General features: G+C 36.3%; 1 protein-coding gene across 1 annotated transcript in view; it reads left to right on the forward strand.

Moving 5' to 3' along the window:
• Positions 1-20,428, forward strand: part of LOC111721527 — a 35,511-nt gene extending 15,083 nt beyond the window's left edge. The window contains exons 4-5 of the mRNA XM_023506711.2: positions 6,407-6,510; positions 19,612-20,428. Of these exons, the coding sequence (XP_023362479.1) occupies positions 6,407-6,510; positions 19,612-19,824 (317 nt within the window). The 3' untranslated portion in view covers positions 19,825-20,428. The remainder of the gene's footprint in view (positions 1-6,406; positions 6,511-19,611) is intronic.
• The last annotated feature ends 212 nt before the right edge of the window (positions 20,429-20,640 follow it).

The raw sequence follows: 20,640 nt of genomic DNA on the forward strand, positions 1-20,640 counted from the left end.
TACCTTGACTCTGTGTATATTTCTCTGCTTCATATGTGTTTCTTGTAAACAACATGTTGTAGTATTCTGATTTTTAATCTACTTTGCTATCCAGTTCCATTTTATGGGAAACTTTATCCCATTCACATTCACAGTCATGATTTGATTAATCATATATTTTCTTCCATCCTATTTTCTTCCTGTTTATGCTTTTTTTTCTCTCCTTTCACCATGTCCACCAGTGTTTTGTTCTGACAAACACCTCCTTCTATCTACCCTCCCTTCTATCCATCCCATCTCTTTTTCCCTCTTTCCCCTCCTACTTCTCCCTTCCCTTCTGTTCTTTTATCAATACTCCCCCCCCATTCCTTTCCCCTTTCCTCTTTTACTTCTCTATAGAGTAAAATAAATTTCCATGCCCAACTGAGTGTCTGTTATTCCCTCTTTGAGTTAAATCCAATGAGAGTAAGGTTCAAACAACACTCATCCCTTCCCTTCTTTACCTCTAATGTAATATGTCTTTTGTACCACTTCATGTCATGTACTTTACCTTATTCTATCTTCCCCTTTCCTCTTCTCCTACTACAATCCTTTTTTTATCCCTTAAATTTTTTTATATTCTCACATCAATGTCAACTTATACCACATCCTCTGCCCATGAATATATTCCTGTCCAATAGAGATATAGTTCTCAAAAATAATAAATATCAGCTTCCTGTGTAGAGATGTAAATAGTTTAGTCTAATTTTTTTTTCTTCTTTCCTGTTTACCATTTTATGCTTCTCTTGAGTCTTGCCTTTGAAGATTAAATTTTCTGTCTTTTCTTCAGGAAAATTTGAAAGTCCCCTATTTCACTGAATGTCCATCTTTTTCCCTGGGGGAAAAATATGCTCAATTTTCTGGGTAGCTAATTCTTAGTTGTATTCCAAGATTCTTTGCCTTCTGGAATATTATATTCCAAGCCCTTTGATCCTTTAATGTAGAAGTTGCTAGGTCCTGGGTAGTCCTTATTGTATTGCCTTGATTTTTAAATTGTTTCTTTTTGGCTGCTTACAGTATTTTCTCCTTGATCTAATAATTCTCAAATTTGGCTACAATCTTTCTTGTCATTTGGGGATCTCTTTCAGAAGGTTATTGGTGGATTCTTTTAATTACTGTTTTATCCTCTGATTCTAGGCTATCAGGGTAATGTTCCTCAATAATTTCTTGAAAGATGCTGTCCAGGTTCTCTCTTTCCCTTTCCTCTCTTCTTTCCTCCTTCCCCCCGCCCCCAAACATGGCTTAGGCCAGTTGTTTTTCCAGTGAAGTATTTTATATTTTCTTCTATTTTTTCATTCTTTTAATTTTGTTTGACTGATTCTTAATGTCTCAGAGTCATTAACTTCAACTTGCCTAATTCTAATTTTTAAGGAATTATTTTCTTCAATTAGCTTTTCTACCTTCTTTTTTATTTGGACAATTCTACTTTTAAAGGAATTGTTTTCTTCAGCGAATTTTTTTTTCCAATTTGATCAATTCTATTTTTTTAAGGAAATGTTTTCTTCATTTTTTGTGTGTGCTTTTTTTCCCCCAAGCTGTTGACTCTTTTTTTCATAATTCTCCTGTATAACTCTCATTTCTTTATCTAATTTTCTATCTCTTTTAATTGCTTTTAAAAATATTTTTGAGCTCTTTCAAGAGGAGTTTTTGAGCTTGAGAACAATTCACATTCCTCTTTGATGCTTCACATGTAGGCATTTTGACATTGTTGTCCTCTTTTGAGTGTGTGTTTTGATTTTCCCTGCCACCATGATAGCTTTCTGTGGTTAGGGCTCTTTTCACTTTTTTTGCTCATTTTTTAAAGTTGAGCTCTACTCCTAGGGTAGAGAGGTCACTTTCCCAAGCTTCTTGAGCTGAGGGCCTGGTAATTGGCTTTTTATGGCAGAGTGCTGGCAGCTTGCCCACTGCCCTGGGCAGTGGGTTAATTTGGCTTCGTTATATTGGGGTTCTGTTGTATTGGGGTTCTAGGAGGCCTCACAACTGGCCTGCAGTGTCACTGATCTCCTAAGGCAAGATAAAGGGGTTTCTGTTGGTGATTTGTGCTGTGGCTAAGAGCCTTCCTCTGATTTGCCAAAATACCATCTGTGCTAGGCTGTGTTCCACTTTTACCTAAATGAGACAGACCTTTTCTGAAGTCCTTGTAAGCTATGTTAAGTTGGAAAATCATTTCACTCCATCTTATTGTGGACTCTATCACCCCAAAATCCATTTAGATCCTTGATGTAACGTTGTTTCTGAAGGAAACTGGTGAGAGCATAGGCAATTTCCTGGCTTCTGTCTGCTATCTTGCTTCTGCCTCTAAGAAAGCCTTTTAGTTGGTGTTTATAGTTGATCCATGCCATGGGAAAGGGCAAGAGAATTACATGAAATTTCTTCCTGATGAACTGGTGTGGCTGTGAAGGTCTGGTTTTCTAGGTAGACTTCTTTATGTGTCCATATTTGCATTGTCATGTGTTAGCTGTTCCGGGCCCTGTCCAAAGGCTTGGGTGTGGAGAATCTTGAGGGGTTGAGGCAATTATGATAATGCATCCCTGACAGAATCTTGCTCTTTCCTTGCTCTTTAGGGTAGGCCTATATATGAGGTCTTGAGATTCTGACACTTTGTTCTGGCCCTTAATCCAACACCTGAGTTTGTACAACCTTAAAAAAGTAGCACATGACAAAATAAAACTGATATTTAATGAGGCAGGAATAATGGATGGGAAGTCAACAGACTTTGGATTAAGGCTCAGCTCAGCAATTTACTACCCATATGACCTTGGATAAGTCACCTGGTTACTCTGGATCTCAGTGTCCTCTTCTGTGAAGCTTGTGGGATTTAGAATTGTGTATCTCACATGTAGCTGTAGCCTGGGTGGTATGATTACCTCTCATTCTATCTACTACTAATTTATTTTCCTTATTTATTTTTATCCCAAGTTCTAAGACAATCAAAGGATATCCCACTACTAATTAATAGTTGCAATATCTCAACTAGAATTATGACTTCAATTTTCTAAGTTTCCATTCCAGTTTATTGAATATTATTTATTTAGTAAATATGAGAAAACTATTCTTCTGATGGCTTTGGTTTATCTCTCATATATCAAAGTCCTAAATATTCCTGCCTTAAATAAATGTTAAGGCTTCTGGTTATAGTATTTATTTTCAATGTCATAAACCTTTTTTTTCCTCCTCAACATTTTTGCTTTGAGCAAGATCACAAATAAAGGCATATCACTATACCTACTTCTTCATTTTAGAAAAAAACTCATCATTTACTTTTCTTAATATATCAAGAAGTTTCTTTTTAAGAATTCAGTTTATGTTTCTTTACAAAATGTGTTAAGCTTAGTTTTTTTTTTAAAGAAATAAGCTCTCAATCCTTTTCCCATCATAGTTGTTACTCCCCAAAGGACAATTAAATTCTCCATCTCACAGACTCCTTAATAACTTGTCCTGTAAATTTACTATTCCATTGCCTCTTTTTTTTTTCTTTTAAAAATAATTTATTATTCATTTACTTTTGGATTTTTTTTTTTTTTTTGGCATTCCAGATTCTTTCTCTTCTCTTACCCATTGAGAAGGCAAGAACAATTGCCTCTTAAAGATGTGGCAATAATGTGTATACTGGGTGGGAGAGTTTATTGAGAGTAGTATCATAGATTAAATCAGAAGTTCTTAAATATTCTAGTCTCAGGATACCTTTACATTCTTAAATATTATTGACAAACCTAGAGATCTTTTCTTTATATAGATTCTATCCAAGGGTGTGCTGGAACTAGCCTGCACTGGCATGGAAGAGCTGATTGTTAAATTTTCAGTATAAGCATTTACACTTCAAAATTATGAAAATGCTAAAATGTTTTTGCTGATTGCTTAAACTTACGGAAGAGATGAAAAAAATGTTTATATTTCAAATTAAACTTAAAAGCGTATCATACCTTTGCAGAGAACCAGTTGTTAACATTTATCAGCTAATACCTGCTTATATCTATTAATATTTACCTTTTTTTAGCATTAAAATTGATTAATTTTGAAATAGTTATTAATTCATTTATAAAAACAACAGTAAATCCATTATATATAAAATATAAGTATTTCAATGAAAACTATAGTTTCCAAAACAAAAAAAAAAATAGAAAAATAGCATTGTTTTACATATTTTTACAAATCTCTTTAATATCTAGGTTAATGGAAGAAAATTGGGTTACCATAGTGTTTTTGCATTCAAACTGTTGCAATATGTGGTTTTGGTTGAAGCATATGAAAAAAATATGATCTCACACATATATGTAGTTGGAAGAAAGAAGAGTATTTTAATAGTCCAAGCTTTAGTCTTATTATGAAAGTAGTTATGACCTCACATTCTTCCTGAAATGATCTTGGGACCCACAACAGAAAAGGGTCTACATTTTGGGACAATCTGGACTACATTACCTCAAAGGGCCCATCCAGATTGTCTAAGGACCTGTGAGGATTTGAGTGCCTAAAAATGGGGATAAGAACATTATGTTCATATCTGCAGGGTATCATTAAGTCAAGGTATTAATTTTTTTTCCTACTAGATTCTAGAAGTCAGAACTAAAAATTATGGGGAGAACTTATCAGGAGGCATCTATCAGTTTTATAACAGAACTTATTAAAAAATTTTTTTTCTGCCAGCAACCCTTTTTCACCCAAAAAATTTTTATGTGATTCTGGTATATAGGTATATTAGATAGGCATACAAATCGAACCTTTTGTGATAATAAATTATAATTTCACAACCCCCATATTCAGTTACTGAACCCTATATGGGGTCATGAACTGTTTACGAGACTGGGCTGCATAAGAAGGTCTTTTATAACCATTGGAGATATCTAAAAATGGAAAAGACTCCAATCCCCTGACTCTGGAAATCTTCCCTTTGATAATGGTTAACTAATTTTCAGGTTGTTGTAGAAAAGATTCAGGCTTCAGGTATGGGTTGTATAAATTGGCCTTGAAGGTCTCTTCCACCTCTGAGATTCTATGATTTTAGTCAACAAGCTCTTGGTATATTGGGACACAGAATACCTTCACCAATTAGTCAATCAAGATTAATAGATCAATCAATTAACTTTAAGTGCTTCTTGTTCTTGGTCCCTTTAGAAACAATCTGCCCTATATTAAGCTTTCCCTCTGCTAAGTAGTCTCAACTATTCCTGACCACTTTTCTATAGTCAAGTCTGCTCATCTCCTGCTATAGAACTGATGGAGTTGGATGACAAACTTTTTAAACTCACAACCACTTAACAGGAAGCCAAAGAACACTTGAAATAGCAAGTATATGCTCTGAACCAGGCTCATAGCAGGATCTTAAACTGATTAGAAAACTTCTTAGAAACTTCTTGATTTAAAATGGGGCATTTTTTGACTGATTGACTAGGGAGAAAGTTTCAGTATTTTTTGGAAACCACATTGAAAAAGAGATGAATTCTGTTTCTATTTAAGCTCCATGTTCATATTAAATTCTATTTAAACACCATACAATTTAAGAGAGGGAAATCTCTCAGAGATACTTGGTGCCTTTACTGCCCTTTCTGATTTGAAAGGGAGAAAAAGAGATTTAGCATCTGTTTTGCTGTGAGAAGAAACTAGACCTGATACGAAGATTTCACAATCCTGTTGAATTGAAAGGCTGGCTGGACTTGTGTGCATTGCCTGGAAAATCACCCTGAGAAGTTTTTTAGTTCTCTGACTTAAAAGGAACTCCTTGTCCTTAGAAGAGTGTAACGCTTCTCAGCACCGTTTGATTGTAAATTCATTAAAATTCATTAAAAGCTTGTCATTGCTTCTTTAGCTTTAAAGCAAGAAGGAGTAGATTTGCTTCTAGGAGAATGATGAGAACCAGAAGGTGAGGAGGTAAGGGAGGAACAGTTTCATATGATATAAACTGTTCTTTAAGTGGCCAAGGACAAAAAGGCCTATAGTCTAAAGTTCTAAACTGCTCCAAGCATGTGGGTTATCCCATAGTAATCTACTAGGTTTTTATGAATATGTGACTACACTTCCTCCCAAGACAGTGCACTGATGGGAAGGCATGATCTGGATATATGAATAGACTGTGCTATTTGGATTATTCCTATATTTATTTTCCATTGAGTAATCTTGATGTTAAAATTATTATTGCTTTTGTATTTTTATTTAATGAATGTTTTTATGTTTGAGCCAATGGCATCATGTTGACCAATTTTATGTAATTGGCTAATACACCCCCGAAGGCCCATGAGCTACAGTGATGAGTAGTGGGAATGTTTATCACTCTACAACAAGGTTAGCTCTAAGAGCTTGAGAGATTATGAGTTGTAGTAGCATGGGGTAGCCTCACTGTGGGAAACACTGACCTGCAAGTTTGAAAACTGATTACTCTTCATTCAACCCCTAGAGGCCAACAGAACTGACCAGGAGGAAAGAGAAGAAGATGAATATATTATCATGGAAAAAAAACATAAGAAAGTAGAAAGAACCCTATCTAATACAACAGAATGGGTAAGTTTAATCACTGCAACTGTGCTAGGATATCCATGGGATTCATTGATTCATTATTCAGTTTTGAACAACTATTAACTCAGTGACAGCTATATAGAATAATAAATCTCAAAAGGAATTATGGGATCCCAGAAGTCCCTACTGAGGGATTTAGAAATACTGAAACAGGAATCTCCAACATCTTCAACAACTATTCATTTAGAATTCCATTTGAAGACCTTGAAAGATGGGAAACATTCCTTCTCCACTCCCAAATAGTCCCATTGAATTTCTTACTAGCTCTAATTGTTAAGAAGTTTTTCCTTATGTTAAGGTAAAAATCTGTCTCTCTGTACCTGTTATCTATTACTCTTAATTGTGCCCTCTGAAACCAAGCAGAGAAAATGCTCTGATTTTTCCACTCACAAGTCCTTTGACTATTTGAAAATAATGATAAAGTCCTTCTCCAGATCCTCAAGCTTTCCCTTCTTTGGGCTACTCCCTCCAACAGATTTTATCAAGTCAAAATCTCCATTTGTCTTACCATCCTCTGGGCATATTCCAGCTCTCTGTTTCTTCTTCCTAAAATATGGTACTTAGAATTGAACATGCTACTCCAGAGAGTAGGGAAGAAAAAGACTTTAATTTCCTCCTTTTCAGATACTCTGCTGCTCTTAATGCAGCCTAAGACCACATTTGCTTACTTGTTGAACTGAATTGAAAGACTGCATTTATACAAAAATAAGACAAAATCCCTCCACACTTATCCCCATTTCAAATTTTACTTGAAAATCCAGGTTTTCCTTAGGTTCTCAGAGTTAAAAGAGTTCTTTCTCCAAGACCTTCTAATCTAATCCAAAATTAAACAAACTGTCCTGCTTTAACTTGCTCAAACAAATGATCATAGAGCTTTCTCCTGAAGGCAAATTACCATCATCATCATCATCATCATCATCATCAACAAGCTAGCGATAGCCTATAAATTTTCAAGCCAATCTATTACACCTTTGGATAGCTCTAGTTAGAAGTTTTTCTTCATATCAACTTAAATTTGTCTTTCTAAAATTTTTCTTTATTTGTCCTAATTCTGTCCTTGAGGACCCCACAGAACAAGACTGAGCCTTATTCTATATAACTTTACTTCAAATAATTGAAGACAGAGATCATGTTTCCCTGAAAGTCCTGGCATCTCCATTTCCTTCCCTTATCCTTCATATGATTTTATCTCAAGACTCTTCACTAACTTAGTTGCTCTTCCATGGCTGCTTTTCAGTTTATTAAAGTCATTTACAATGTAGCCTTTAGACCTAGATGCTATTCTTCAGGCTAGTCTAAACTCAATGCTTTATTTAGCATGTTGAAGTCTTTTGAGCTGGCTGTTTGTGGTAATTATTTCTCCCAGCTTTGATGAGTATGCTCTCCATTTTGTTGTCCAAGTCTTTGATAGGAAGTTGGAACAGAATCTATGATTGAATAGATATAGGGAACCCTCTGATAAATAAATTCCTTCTACCAGTGAAGGCTAGTATTTTCTCTGAAATTTATGGCCCTATAAAACTGCCTAAAGCCCAGTTTCTTAAACTATGAGACACAACCCATATATGGGGGTCATGAAATTATGATTTATTATCAGCAAATGTTTGATTTGTATGCCTATTTTATATATCTTTAGATCTGGGGTCATATAAAAAAATTAAGAAGCTTTGGACTAGAGCACTGAGAAATTAAAATTACTTTCTCAAGGTCATGCAGTTTATCAGAAGCAGGACTTGAATCCAAGACTCCTAGATTTAAGTTCAGTCATCCTTTCAGTGGCAATTAGTGATTGTTTGTAATGATTCTTGAAGTTGTTCTTTACTAGCAAATATAAACAACTAGTAAAAACTAATAACTGGGTTTTTTATACAGCAACTCTCAATGACAAATAAGTGAAATTCACTCCTGTTGCTGGTCTTGGGTACTTCCTTCAAATATAATATCTATATGACAGAAGAAAGTTCAAAATGAGCTAGTTTAATCCCTTTGTTTTATAAATGGGGAAACTGAGGTGGAAGGAGCAGTGACTTTAAAAATCACCCGACTCATTGGTGGCAGAGCTTAAATCTGACTCCCAACAAGCATTTGTTAAGTGTATCCTGTGTACCCAGCCTTGTGTTTAGCCCTGTGTGACTCTACCACACCTCCAGAGCTTTTTACATCTTTCTCACATCAGGCAGCCTTATGAGTTTTCAGGGCTTGAGACCTAGGGCAAATATTTGTTTGATAAACTATGGATTTGGTCTTCTGACTCAACATTAGGAAATTATTTGCTTCACTGCCATTTCAGTCATTGAAGTTAAATGGAGATGAATGAAGAAAGATTAACCAAAAATTCCCAGAGTATATAGACAAAGCTCAAATATGGGAGCAGATTCCCTTTGCCATTATAGACTATTGAAACATCAGAGCTGAAAAAGACCTTAGAACAAAGAACATAAGGTGTTAGAACTCCAGAAGATCTTAAAGGACAGAGCTGAAATAACAGATAATCTTAAATAACAGAGCTGAAAGGAGCCTTAGGACATAGAACATTAGTACTTTAAAAAACCTCAGAACATAGAATGTTAGAGATGGAAGGGACTATAGAATGCAGAATATTAATGCCATAGAAAATTATGGAACATAGAATGCCAGAAATGGAAGAGCCTTAGCAAACAGAAATTAGTGCTAGAAAAGATCTTAGAACATGGACTATCTAAGCTTATGGAGACTTGGGCTATGGTAGAGAATGGGAAGAAGAGAGGGAAGGAGAGAGAGGGAAAAGGAAAGAAAAAGAGAAAAGGGGAAGAGAGAGAAAAAGAGAAAGAGGAAGGGAGGAAGAAAAAGAGAGAGAGACAGATGGAGATAAAGATAGACAGACAGAGAGACAGAGACAGAGACACAGAAAGATAGAGAGAGAGACAGACAGGAAACAGAGATACAGAGATAAAGAGAGGGAGGCAGGGAGGGAGGGAAAGAGAGAGAGAAAGACAAAGAGAAGGAGGAAAGAAGAGAGGGAGAGAAAAAGAGAGGAAGAAAGGGAGGGAGAGACAGAAGAATGGAAGGAAGGAGAGAGACAGAGAGATAGAAAGAGATAGAGACAGAGACAGAGAGACAGAGAGGCAGATAGATTCAACCCAGATTGTTGGGAAGCGAGTCATAGGACCAAGCATCGAAGTAGAGGAAAGGTTCTGTGTTCTTCTAGCAGGGGGCAAATGGAAGCATTAGTATCCAGACAGAAGGGGAAAAAAGGAAGGGGTATTGGCAAGAAAGTTGGGGAGAAGTATTCCCCCTAAATGCTCCACGAGGCTCTCTAATACTCCATAGCTCTAGGAGGCAGACAGGATAAGAAAGCTTAGGGAGAGAACACTCCATGGTGCCCATTGCTGTTGAGAGCCCAAAAAGGGATGAAGGAAACTCAGGGCTATCAATTCTGACTGCTCATTAGCCTCCTTGATACACGGGTTGTTGGGAAAGATATTGTAACTGGTTGTTTTTTGTTAGTAATTGAAATTATCATAATCTTGATAACAAAAAAGTATTAATAATCTTTCCTAAGATTTCAGTTACCTAAGCCAATCCTGTTTTCAATGAAAGAATTAGGGAATTAGGGTCAGCTAGATGGCTTAGAGCACCAGCTGTATAGTTGGGAGGACCTGAATTCAAATCTGATCTTAGACACTTAACACTTCCTAGCTGTGTGATCCTAAGCAAGTCACTTAACTCCAATTGCCTCTCAAAAAAGCAAAAATTGCAATTAATTAATTAAAAATCAAGAATTAGAGAATCACGGAGCTGACTTTAGAGTTTTAACCTCTACCAGACAATTCAGTCTTAGTTGTAGTCTCTCTAATAGATGGTGGCCAATTAAGCTTTCCTTAAACATTTCCATGTTTAAAAAACTATCTTGTAGGCCACAATTTTCATGATAGATTCAACTATTCATCTTACAATCCTTTTGATTCTATTCATAATTCTCTAGAATTCTGTAAAATGATTAACAGTAACTTCATTCTTCTGAATTATTCATATTAATTTTCCTGGCTCCTCAAACAGATTAACTGGAGCCTAAGTCAACAGAACCTGATATGGAGAGGTTAATATGCAGAGCAAATATTGACTTGATAAAGGGAGGGGATGGTCAGTCTTCTGACTCAGTATGAGAAATCATAGAAGTCATAAGGATTTCTTTTCCCTCACACCCATTTCAGTGTCACTGTAAAGGGCACTTTCCAGGGGAAAAAAGACCTAGCAAAGTATAGATATATTAAAACTGGGTTCAGCCATCTTTGGTATCATCAACTCCCAGAGCAACAGTGGGTTAATTTCAGGGTTGCAATCAATAGTTAAATTAATATATGTTTTTAAAATGTGCTTTTTAAAATCCTCTGTCCATTTTTTTTTTACCACTGTCACTATAGAATTGGATGAGGGTCCTCAGAGAAATGTGGATCATTCTGTATTTTTCTTTGATTTATGAATTGTCATAACCAAAGTATTCATCATATAGGGGCCAGTTTATAGAGAATGAGCAAAATGATCAATAGAAATGTTTACGATAGGTGCAAGTAGGATACAGCACATTACTAAAGTTGTTCAGGAGAGAAAACATATCACTTTTATCAGAGCCAGTATTATTATTGATTATGTACAAGGTCTGTTCAATAAAAGAATTAGGGAATCAGGGGCAGCTGATTCTATGATACTATCATCCCATATGACGTTGGAAAAATATGGGGTCCAGTCATGTATCTAGAGTAAAGATTGACTGTTAACTATACACATACTCCACTGAGACCCTTGCAATGTCTAGAGATCTAGAGCAAGGCCCCCAACATGAAGATTTATTGTAGAACATACAGAAGAATTGCACAAGATGCATAAGAATGGAAGGGTTGCAATCTACACCACTGGAAGAAATGTGAATGTCAATGAGATCATGGAACTGTCCAGATACAAGTGACAGCTATTTCAAACCAAGAAAAGGCATCTGGTAGAGCTTTTGCTTTTCATTTGATTTTCAAATTGGGTTGTAATGGTAATATAATTTTGTCATAAGTAAAATGATCAGAACCCACATTTTTGCCCAAATCATGAGCATTTGGTTGATTATCTGTGATGATAAAAGTAGGTTTCTCCTCTTGGAGCATTAAGATTTTATTGTGCACAGGAACTTGCTGGACCTTAAGAAATCAAATGCCTTATATAAATACTCTCTGGATGCAAAATATTACTATACTATTTAATTGCAAATGTGCGTTATATCACAGATCAAGAGCAAACAGAAATTGGCAGCTATGTTTTATATAATTCCTTTCACCAAAGCCCATTCTTTCAATACTAATGTTTGACATGATTAATTCTGATTATTTTGTTGGAATTCTTCTTATTAATAAGAAGATACTAAATAGATAACTTTTAATTATCCTTAAGTAACATTTCAGTATTAATGGTTTGGAAAGAGTGATAAACCAATTTGAAACAAAATGTAAACATGTGGCATTGTATTATAACATTATACACTTCCTTGACAGTTAAAATCTTTTTTTTTTAATTTTGTAGCATGTAGTGTCTATGTTTATATATGTAGTAAAGAAAAATATAGCCAAATGGAAAAAAGTTGTTTTTTTAAACCCAATAAGAGTATAAAATTCAATAATCCTAATATATTGTTATCTTAATCAGTTAGATTGTAAAATTTGTCACTGACAAAAGTCATATAAATACCATCTGAGCTGAGTGTACAAAATGTGTTATGGGGGAGTAGGATATAGTTAAAAACTATTATATATTATTATAATATATAATATTATATATCATACATTACATATATAATATTATATATTATTATAATACCATGGTAGTCAATTCCTATGTTAGATTATTATTATTATTATTTCTGACGTTTACATAGCATATATATACAAAGGGCTCACAATAAACACAATATACTTACCCTTATTTTATATTTAAAGAAACTTAGGCAGCGCTTTAATAACTTGCCTGGGGTTCCACAGCTAGAAAGTGACCAAGGCTGGGTTGAACTCAGCTCTTCCTGATTCCAGATCTGGTGCTGTATCCACTGTGCCACCTACTTGCCAAAGCACAAGAACAATTCTGATCAAAAGAGTAAGTCCCTGTAAATGGGGACATGTCAGATGAATGACATGTTGAAAGGAAATCCATAAGCTTTTAGAGTCTGTATTATGACAGGAGTTTTGATTGCCACATGAATCCTTAGCATACTACTTGGCTTCCACGCATGGGTGATCTGTGACCCTTTCACGAGGAATAGGATAATTAGATTTAGCAGAATATTCAAAGATGCAGAATCTCTGCTTTAGCATTAGAACTGAGATTTCAGAAGATATTCATTAAGACCATCACAATACCATTCATTTATTATGGGCTTTGATGTTCATGATACTATGAAAGTTTCAGGGGTCCTAGAAATTTGGATTCTATCCACATTGTGTCCTCATGGGATTTAGAGTTCAGCAGAGGTATATAAAACATAATTGAATATCTATAATACACAATATTACAGGGGTAAGTGCAGAAGAGAGGAGCAGGTAAAGGGCTATGTTCCCATGGGTAAAACAGAAAGGAGAGATGGGATATATCTTGATATCTAGAGAACCAAATCACCACCCTTGGCCTACTGAACAAAGTTGTTTCTACAAACAAGTCATAGAGGCTGGAAAGAAGATAAGGAAATTCAGAAGATTGATGCTGAGATATTTAGGGTTTATTGTATGTTTTTTAAACATTTTAAACATTAAACAATGCTACCACCTTCTCCTCTAGATGATTCAATATAGCATCTCCCAAATTCCAGGCCCCTTCATATTCTAAGCCTTATCATGTCCCTGAGAGAAGTACTTCATTTTGGACCCCGATTCTATTCCAATAAGTATTAATCAATTTGATAGAATCATGTCAAAGCTCTGTATATAAGCTTCCAGAGCTGTGAGCAGCAGATTCTAAGTTCACTTGCTTAGTGACAGGAAGTTAACTAAAGGCCCCCCACCCTTGTTTTGCCTTGTAATGATGACCAAACCCAGCTTGGCAGAGGTGACAACTACATGGAAAGTCCCCCAAATTTTTTTGTACCTCTGGACCAATCACTTGTTTAATAGGAGCAGATGACCATTTTAATGACCTTTTAGATTATTGACTATGATAATTTGTACCATTTCCTCCTGTTCAAATTAAAGAGAAGCCTGTCCATCTTATTTGGAGATATTTCTTAATTCACCCAACTTGTGACCCTGCTGATATATTATTTTGCTTATTCAATAGAATTATTCTGTATTTGGTATAGCTATCCTGGAATGGCTGGACATCTAGCCTATAAAAATAGAGCCCCGGAAACACACAGATCATGAGGAAGATCAGAGGTCCAACTCATTAGAGGGGACTATGGACCCTCTAACAAAGTGTCATTGGCTCAGACCTCTTCCTTAATCTCTCTTATTGTAGGTGGAATAATTTTAATCTCTACACTCTAACAACTACTTAGGGAGAAAAAAAAGGGTCCAACTTCGGTATCATTCAGTTGCTATTATTTTGTGGTGATTATTCTTTCATTTACATTGTGCTAGAAGTTATTCTACTCAGCATAGATCTAAATGGATCTTGAATTGTCTCAGGTGTTGGATTACCAAAATCTGAGCTATTGTAGATAGTTCTGAGAAAATCTAAAAAGATGAGCCTTCTGTAAGCCACAGGATTTGGTGTTTGATTTACCTCAAAATCATTCAGTTCCATTTTCCTTCTAACTCTGGTGAGAAAGCGTAACTCACAGGTTCTGAGTTCTAATGAGATTGGACAAGGATGGAAGGTTTTTCCAGCTGTGTGACTCTGGCCAAGTCACTTAGCTTCTCTGAAACCCAGTTTCCTTATTTAAAAAAAAAAAAAAAAAAAAAAGGAGAGTCAGTGACTAGGACTTCTTAAACTTTTTCTACTCACAACCCCTTTCTGCCCAAGAAATTTTTATGTGACGGTAAGTATATCAGAATATAAAATAGGTATACAAATCAAACATTTACTTATAATAGTACATAATTTCATGCTATTAGAAACACATTTTTGAAATTGAAAATCAAATTTTGAAGAAAATTTATTAAAGAAGAATCTTAAGGAATCATCTTAGCATTTCTGACCAGAAGCAAGCTCGACTCCTCTTTGGGCTTGGAAAGAGCCTTTGGGAAAAGGCTGTATTTTTATAGGCTAGATGTCCAGCCATTCCAGGATAGCTATACCAAATACAGAATAATTCTATTGAATAAGCAAAATAATATATCAGCAGGGTCACAAGTTGGGTGAATTAAGAAATATCTCCAAATAAGATGGACAGGCTTCTCTTTAATTTGAACAGGAGGAAATGGTACAAATTATCATAGTCAATAATCTAAAAGGTCATTAAAATGGTCATCTGCTCCTATTAAACAAGTGATTGGTCCAGAGGTACAAAAAATTTGGGGGGATTTTCCATGTAGTTGTCACCTCTGCCAAGCTGGGTTTGGTCATCATTACAAGGCAAAACAAGGGTGGGGGGCCTTTAGTTAACTTCCTGTCACTAAGCAAGTGAACTTAGAATCTGCTGCTCACAGCTATGGAAGCTTACCCTGAGCACAGAAGTAAGAGAAGCTTTAACTTGTTAGCTTGGCACAGTCCCTCCTTTTTGAGAACAGATGGGTCTGTTCCCTTCTGGGTTACAATCTTTCTGATAGGCCACTATATGGTTCCCCATAAATATGTATTAGCATGTTTCCCCTCCCTCATCATACATCCCATGTTTAAAAATGGTGGAAAACTCCTCCTCTAGGGTGTGTTGTTTCATATTCGATTAAACTAGTAAGGGGGCACAATAGTGATCTGGTCAAGTCAGGTCATTGACCCCAACTAGTTTGGGCTGGATAAACTATTATCTTAAATTTGTGATTTTCTCAAAATCTCAAGACTTTCTGATTGGCTAAATTCACTTGTGCCTTCCTAGCCCTCCCTCCCCAATTCCTTGTTTGCTGAAGGCTTCTATTGATCACTTAATTGTTCTGTGGAATCTTAACCTTCCTTAACCTCTCACATTCTGAAAACCTACTGGTCAATGGTACCGGCTATCCTACTTTACAACACTCTGTGGAAACCCAACTTTTCAGTATTTCTCACAATTCAGTTATGAAATCCCATAGGAGGTAATCCATCATCCCTTCATATTACAGTGAGAAAAATGAGACCCAGAGAGAAATGGCAGTTGTTCCATGTACTTTAAGGGTTAAAAAATGTCTCATTTTTGGATCCTCAGCACTCAACATTGTGCTGGCACAGATTAAGTACTATTAAAAGTGCCTTTTCATTCATTCATTTATTCCCACACTAAAGAAATGTGAACTGTTTTATTATAATCGCAGTTATTATTACGTGTTCTGACTAACCAGAAGTCTGATAGCAATTACAGTATTCCTTGGCTTTAGAGGGAATAATTTCAAATACATTTAAAGGTCTCCTTTCTGTAATGAAAGGCTTTCAAGGAAGGATTGAGTGGAGGTGGGAGGAGGGGAGTGGACTGAGATAATAAAATTTTACTAATCAGATTAGAGTTTTTAAAAGACTTAATAGCTCAAGTGTTGATCAATCTTTGACTAGAACACAAGAAATTGTCTTGAAAATGAGCAGAAATAGATAGGGCCTGATTTGAATAGATGAGTCAGCATCTAGGCCTTCATTCTAAACATTTAGATTTGACTAAATATTCCAAGGACTGTGGCAAAGTGAAAGAAGATGGACCAGAGTTTGAACTCCAGCTCTGCTACTTCCTAACCATATGATCCTGAGCAAGTCACTTTTTTCTTATTGGTTATTCTTTAAAATGAGGCAATTAGATTAAATGATCTCTAAGTAGGATTCCTTTGGATTGTAAATTTGTGACCCAGTAATTACCCAGATCTGAATGGAAGGAATCTAGTCTCTGCAATATTGTAATTAGAAAGCTATTACTCACAGTAGCCTATAATCAAGAAAGTGACAGCTTCTTTTTTCTGTCTGCTCTTATTGACCATTTTCCCAGGGATTTGAGGGAGTTAAGGCTGAGCTTCAGGAACTGACTTCCATGAATCATTCATGAGGTGTGGTGAGCCAATAAACTTTTCAGATAAGGAAAGCCATTAAATAAATCCCTCACACCTCAGCTTTGCCTTTCCTTCCTAATTATGCCTAGAAGAATCCTGCCTGGTTCTTGCTCCTTTATAAAATGTTCCCACTCTTCCTATTTCTAAGAAACTATTACAATATAGTTTAAGGGAAATTATAGAATCTTAATGTTGGAAGAGACACGTGGATACAGTGATCTTAACTGGGGTAAATAAATGACAGGGTCTTTGTGCTGGGACACTAGCATAGCTGAGGTTGGGTGCTTCTCTACCACTTGCTTGGAGACATTTGCCCAATTTCCTGTGTCTTATAGTCATCTGCCTTTTGCCTTTTCCCTCAGCTGGTCTGGGGGTTACCATCATCTCCGTACTTTTCAAAATGACTGTTGGACCAACCTCCTCCCACTCCTATCACTATGTGATTCCCTCCCCTGAAACCTGCCTTTCCTTATCCTAACCCTTGTGAAAGAACCAATTAGATTCTCTAGAATGGACCACCCCCATTTTTTATAATTGATTTTTTTTCAGTTAACAAGATTTTCATTCCTTGATGCTTTCACCACCTACTGGGGGGAGAGGGCAGGAAGACAAAGAAAATCCATGTTACAAAAATGTATAATCAAGCAAAACAAATTCCCACATTGGCCATATCCAAGCATATGTGCCTCATTCCGAATCTTGGATCCCTTGCCTCTTGCCAGGAAGTGGATAGCATTCTTCATCATTAATCTGCTGCAATTATGGTTGGGCACTGTGCTGATCAGAGTTCTTAAACTCTTTCAAAAATGTTCATCTTTGTGGTGTTGTTATAGATTTAGATTTGGGGGCATAATTCCAATTGTTTTAATTGCTTTTTGGCCGCTCTCTTTTCCAAAATGACTCTACCCATAGCCAGTCTTCATTTTGCCTCACTATGTCCTATCTTACTACTGCCTCTTGACCAATTATTTTGCTCCCATTAAAAAGAATCCTTGCTTGTATTTTGGAGACCTGACATGAACCCACTATGGTTAGTCATCTTGTATATAAAGAACTGCATTATGGGGGGAAAAGGTGATTTTTTTTTCTGTTTAGCCTCAAACTAACCAGAATTAATAAATTTCAAGTAACAATTGGCTCAAGATAGGGAAAAAATCCTGGACCAGGCTAAAAATGGAAGAAGCTCCACTGGGTAGAGGGAATAAATACCCTATCTTCAAGCACAGGCTGAATGATTATATTTACTGATGTGGTGTAATGGCTAGAGTGTTGAGCTTGGAGTCAGGATGGCTGGGTAACCTCTGACATCCTTTCAGTTTGTAAGATTATGATTTTAAGGAGTAAATAGATATGTATAGTCCTGGATAGTCATGTGTATCAACATTTTGATAATAAGTGCTTTTGCAGCCCAGGAGAATAAAAGATTTCATTGTCATCCAGGATGATTACACAGAACTCCCTGAAAGATATAAGATTTGAATCATACAAATCTTTGATTTGGAAGGATCTTAGAACTTTCATCTCTCACCTATGGCAGAAATTCCTCTACAGCATCCTTAACAGATGTGTTCAAACAAAGACTGGATGATGCTCTAATTAATAAAGAACACACTACCTTATGAGAGAGCTTTGAATGGTCTAACTTATTGAAACTTCCTTCAAAGGCTCATTAGGATTTTGGATAGGGATGGAAAATACTAGCTTAAGTTGTTTTCTCAGCCCTTACTTTCTTTCCCAGTGGTTTCTCAATGACTACTTAAGCCATGTGAGTGTTTCCATAGAATTTATTACAAATACATTTATTAAATGTTTCCTGGAGGCATAGTATGGTCAAATAATAAACTTAATGGTACAAATAAGATGAAAGAAAAAACCTTTTATTTTGGGGGGAGCTTTTGGAGCTCCTGGCTAATTGTTAAGATTAATCAGCTATGACTAGAAAAGTTAAAACCAGAAATGAGGGAAAGGTTTTGTTTTTTTTTCTGTCAATAATTCACATCAAATGCTGTAGCTCATTAATTATAGTTATTTGTAAAAATACAATAACTAGCATCTCCCATTAGTGCCCTATGAGTTTTCAGAGGTTATCCAATCTGGCAATGCTCCATGTATATGTCCTATAGCTATAAGGTCCAGTCTAGCCATATCCATACAGTATGGGCCAGGCCAGCTGCCAGGTGATAATTTCAAAAAAAAACAACTTCTAAGTCTCAGATAGGCTATGTTCTGCATCTGTTTAGGATGTATCCACATCTATGAAATCAGAGATTTTTGAAGGTTAACTCACACTGATATAGGGCTTCTTGGCTACAAAATACTTTACGTTATTTAGTTTAATCCTCAAAAACAACTCTGTGTGGAAGCCTGGGCAAATATTATTATTCCCCCATTTCTCAAAAGAAATTGAGATTCATCAAGTATAAGCATCTTGTTCAAAGTCCACAAAGTAAGTAATGGAACTGATTTGAATGCAGATTTTTTTTTTTTGGCTGAGGCAATTGGGGTTAAGTGACTTGCCCAGGGTCACACAGCCAGGAGGTATTAAGTGTCTGAGGTCAGATTTGAACTCCGGTCCTTCTGACTTCAGGTCTGGTGCTCTATCCACTGCACCACCTGGCTGCCCTAACACTGATGTTCTAATGTCAACTCTGGCAGCATATTTAAACTGTTTTTTAAAAATGTTAATGGAAACTTATGGGGAAGAATGGAGATTCAATCACTTCTAGAAACCCTCTGAAAATGGAATTAAATTGCAATAGGGTCAGAGATTTAGATCTGAAAGGAACCTTACTTCAGTCCTCTTGTTTTGTAAAGTAGTAAATTGAAAACAGAAAACAGGTCACCCTTGTCACCTTTCCTAAGGGTGAATATCAGACAGATTTGAACCCCAAGTTCAGTGTTCTGCTGCTTCACCATAGCTATCTGCCTTGAAGTGTGTCTTCAGATCTAAACAGGATATAATTTTGTTTTCCAGGCTGTTTCTGTCCTTTATGAACCCATGCACTCTTTTGCTAAGAAGCCAGTTGAATTGAAGGATAATGACATCTACACTTTAATCTATTCAAATTCATTAAAAGCACCGAATACAGAGCCATCAGCCGTTGAACTCACCACCAGCACTTGTGCTCCAGAAGCACCCAGAGAGGTACAAGGGAAGGAAAGAAGCCTAAATGTCAGTTATAAATAGAGTTCATTCTCTTCAGCTAGTACCAACTTGACCTCATCCACGATCCAAAAAAAGCAAGAGACCGGTGTCCAAGAAAACAAAGAATACGAAGTCCTAGAATATCATCTAATTAATCCAACCTCTCCATTTGCAAAGAAGAAAACTGAGGCTTAGAATGGAAAGAAAATGACTTCTTTCAGGTCTAGTGAGTCAAGATCAGGACTCAAGTCCCCTTTCCAGAGCTATTAATTTGGACTTCAATAGACACTAGATCTGTCTTTCTCCTGATGGACTAGAGCATCTGAGGAAATCCTTTGAATGGAAAGTACCCTTCAGGAATGGGAAGAGCTGACAGGTACTTCACCTCAGCTGAGCTGGAGGTTAAATAAAGCCATGGATAAAGATTAAACCTGTGATTCATTCTACAGAGAATCCCAGGTGAAGAAGCTCTCTTTACTCATGCAGGTGGGAATCTGCTCTGAAATCTCATCTCATTGAGTTGCTTAGGGCAATGAGACTTGCCCAGAGTCACAAACTATTATGTGTGAGAGGCAGAATTTGAACTTAGATCTTTCTGGCTTTCTATTCACTATGTTATGGATATTCCCCATTAAATGATTGTAAATTACTTGTGTCAGCTAGAGTCAGGATGAATTAAAGTCCTGGTCTTTAGGGGGAGAAGTGAAGGAGGCAGGCAAGCAGAATCCTTGATTCTGGAGTCACCAATTTCTCTCCTCCTTGTCCTGCTGCCAAGTGACTCTGGCCCCTCTTTCCTGGCACTCAAATCCTTGCCTATGATTATCTTAACACCAAGCATTAAGCAAGCACCAGCGGTGA

Source organism: Sarcophilus harrisii, chromosome 6 (genome assembly GCF_902635505.1).
Source record: "Sarcophilus harrisii chromosome 6, mSarHar1.11, whole genome shotgun sequence".
Classification (NCBI taxonomy): domain Eukaryota; kingdom Metazoa; phylum Chordata; class Mammalia; order Dasyuromorphia; family Dasyuridae; genus Sarcophilus; species Sarcophilus harrisii.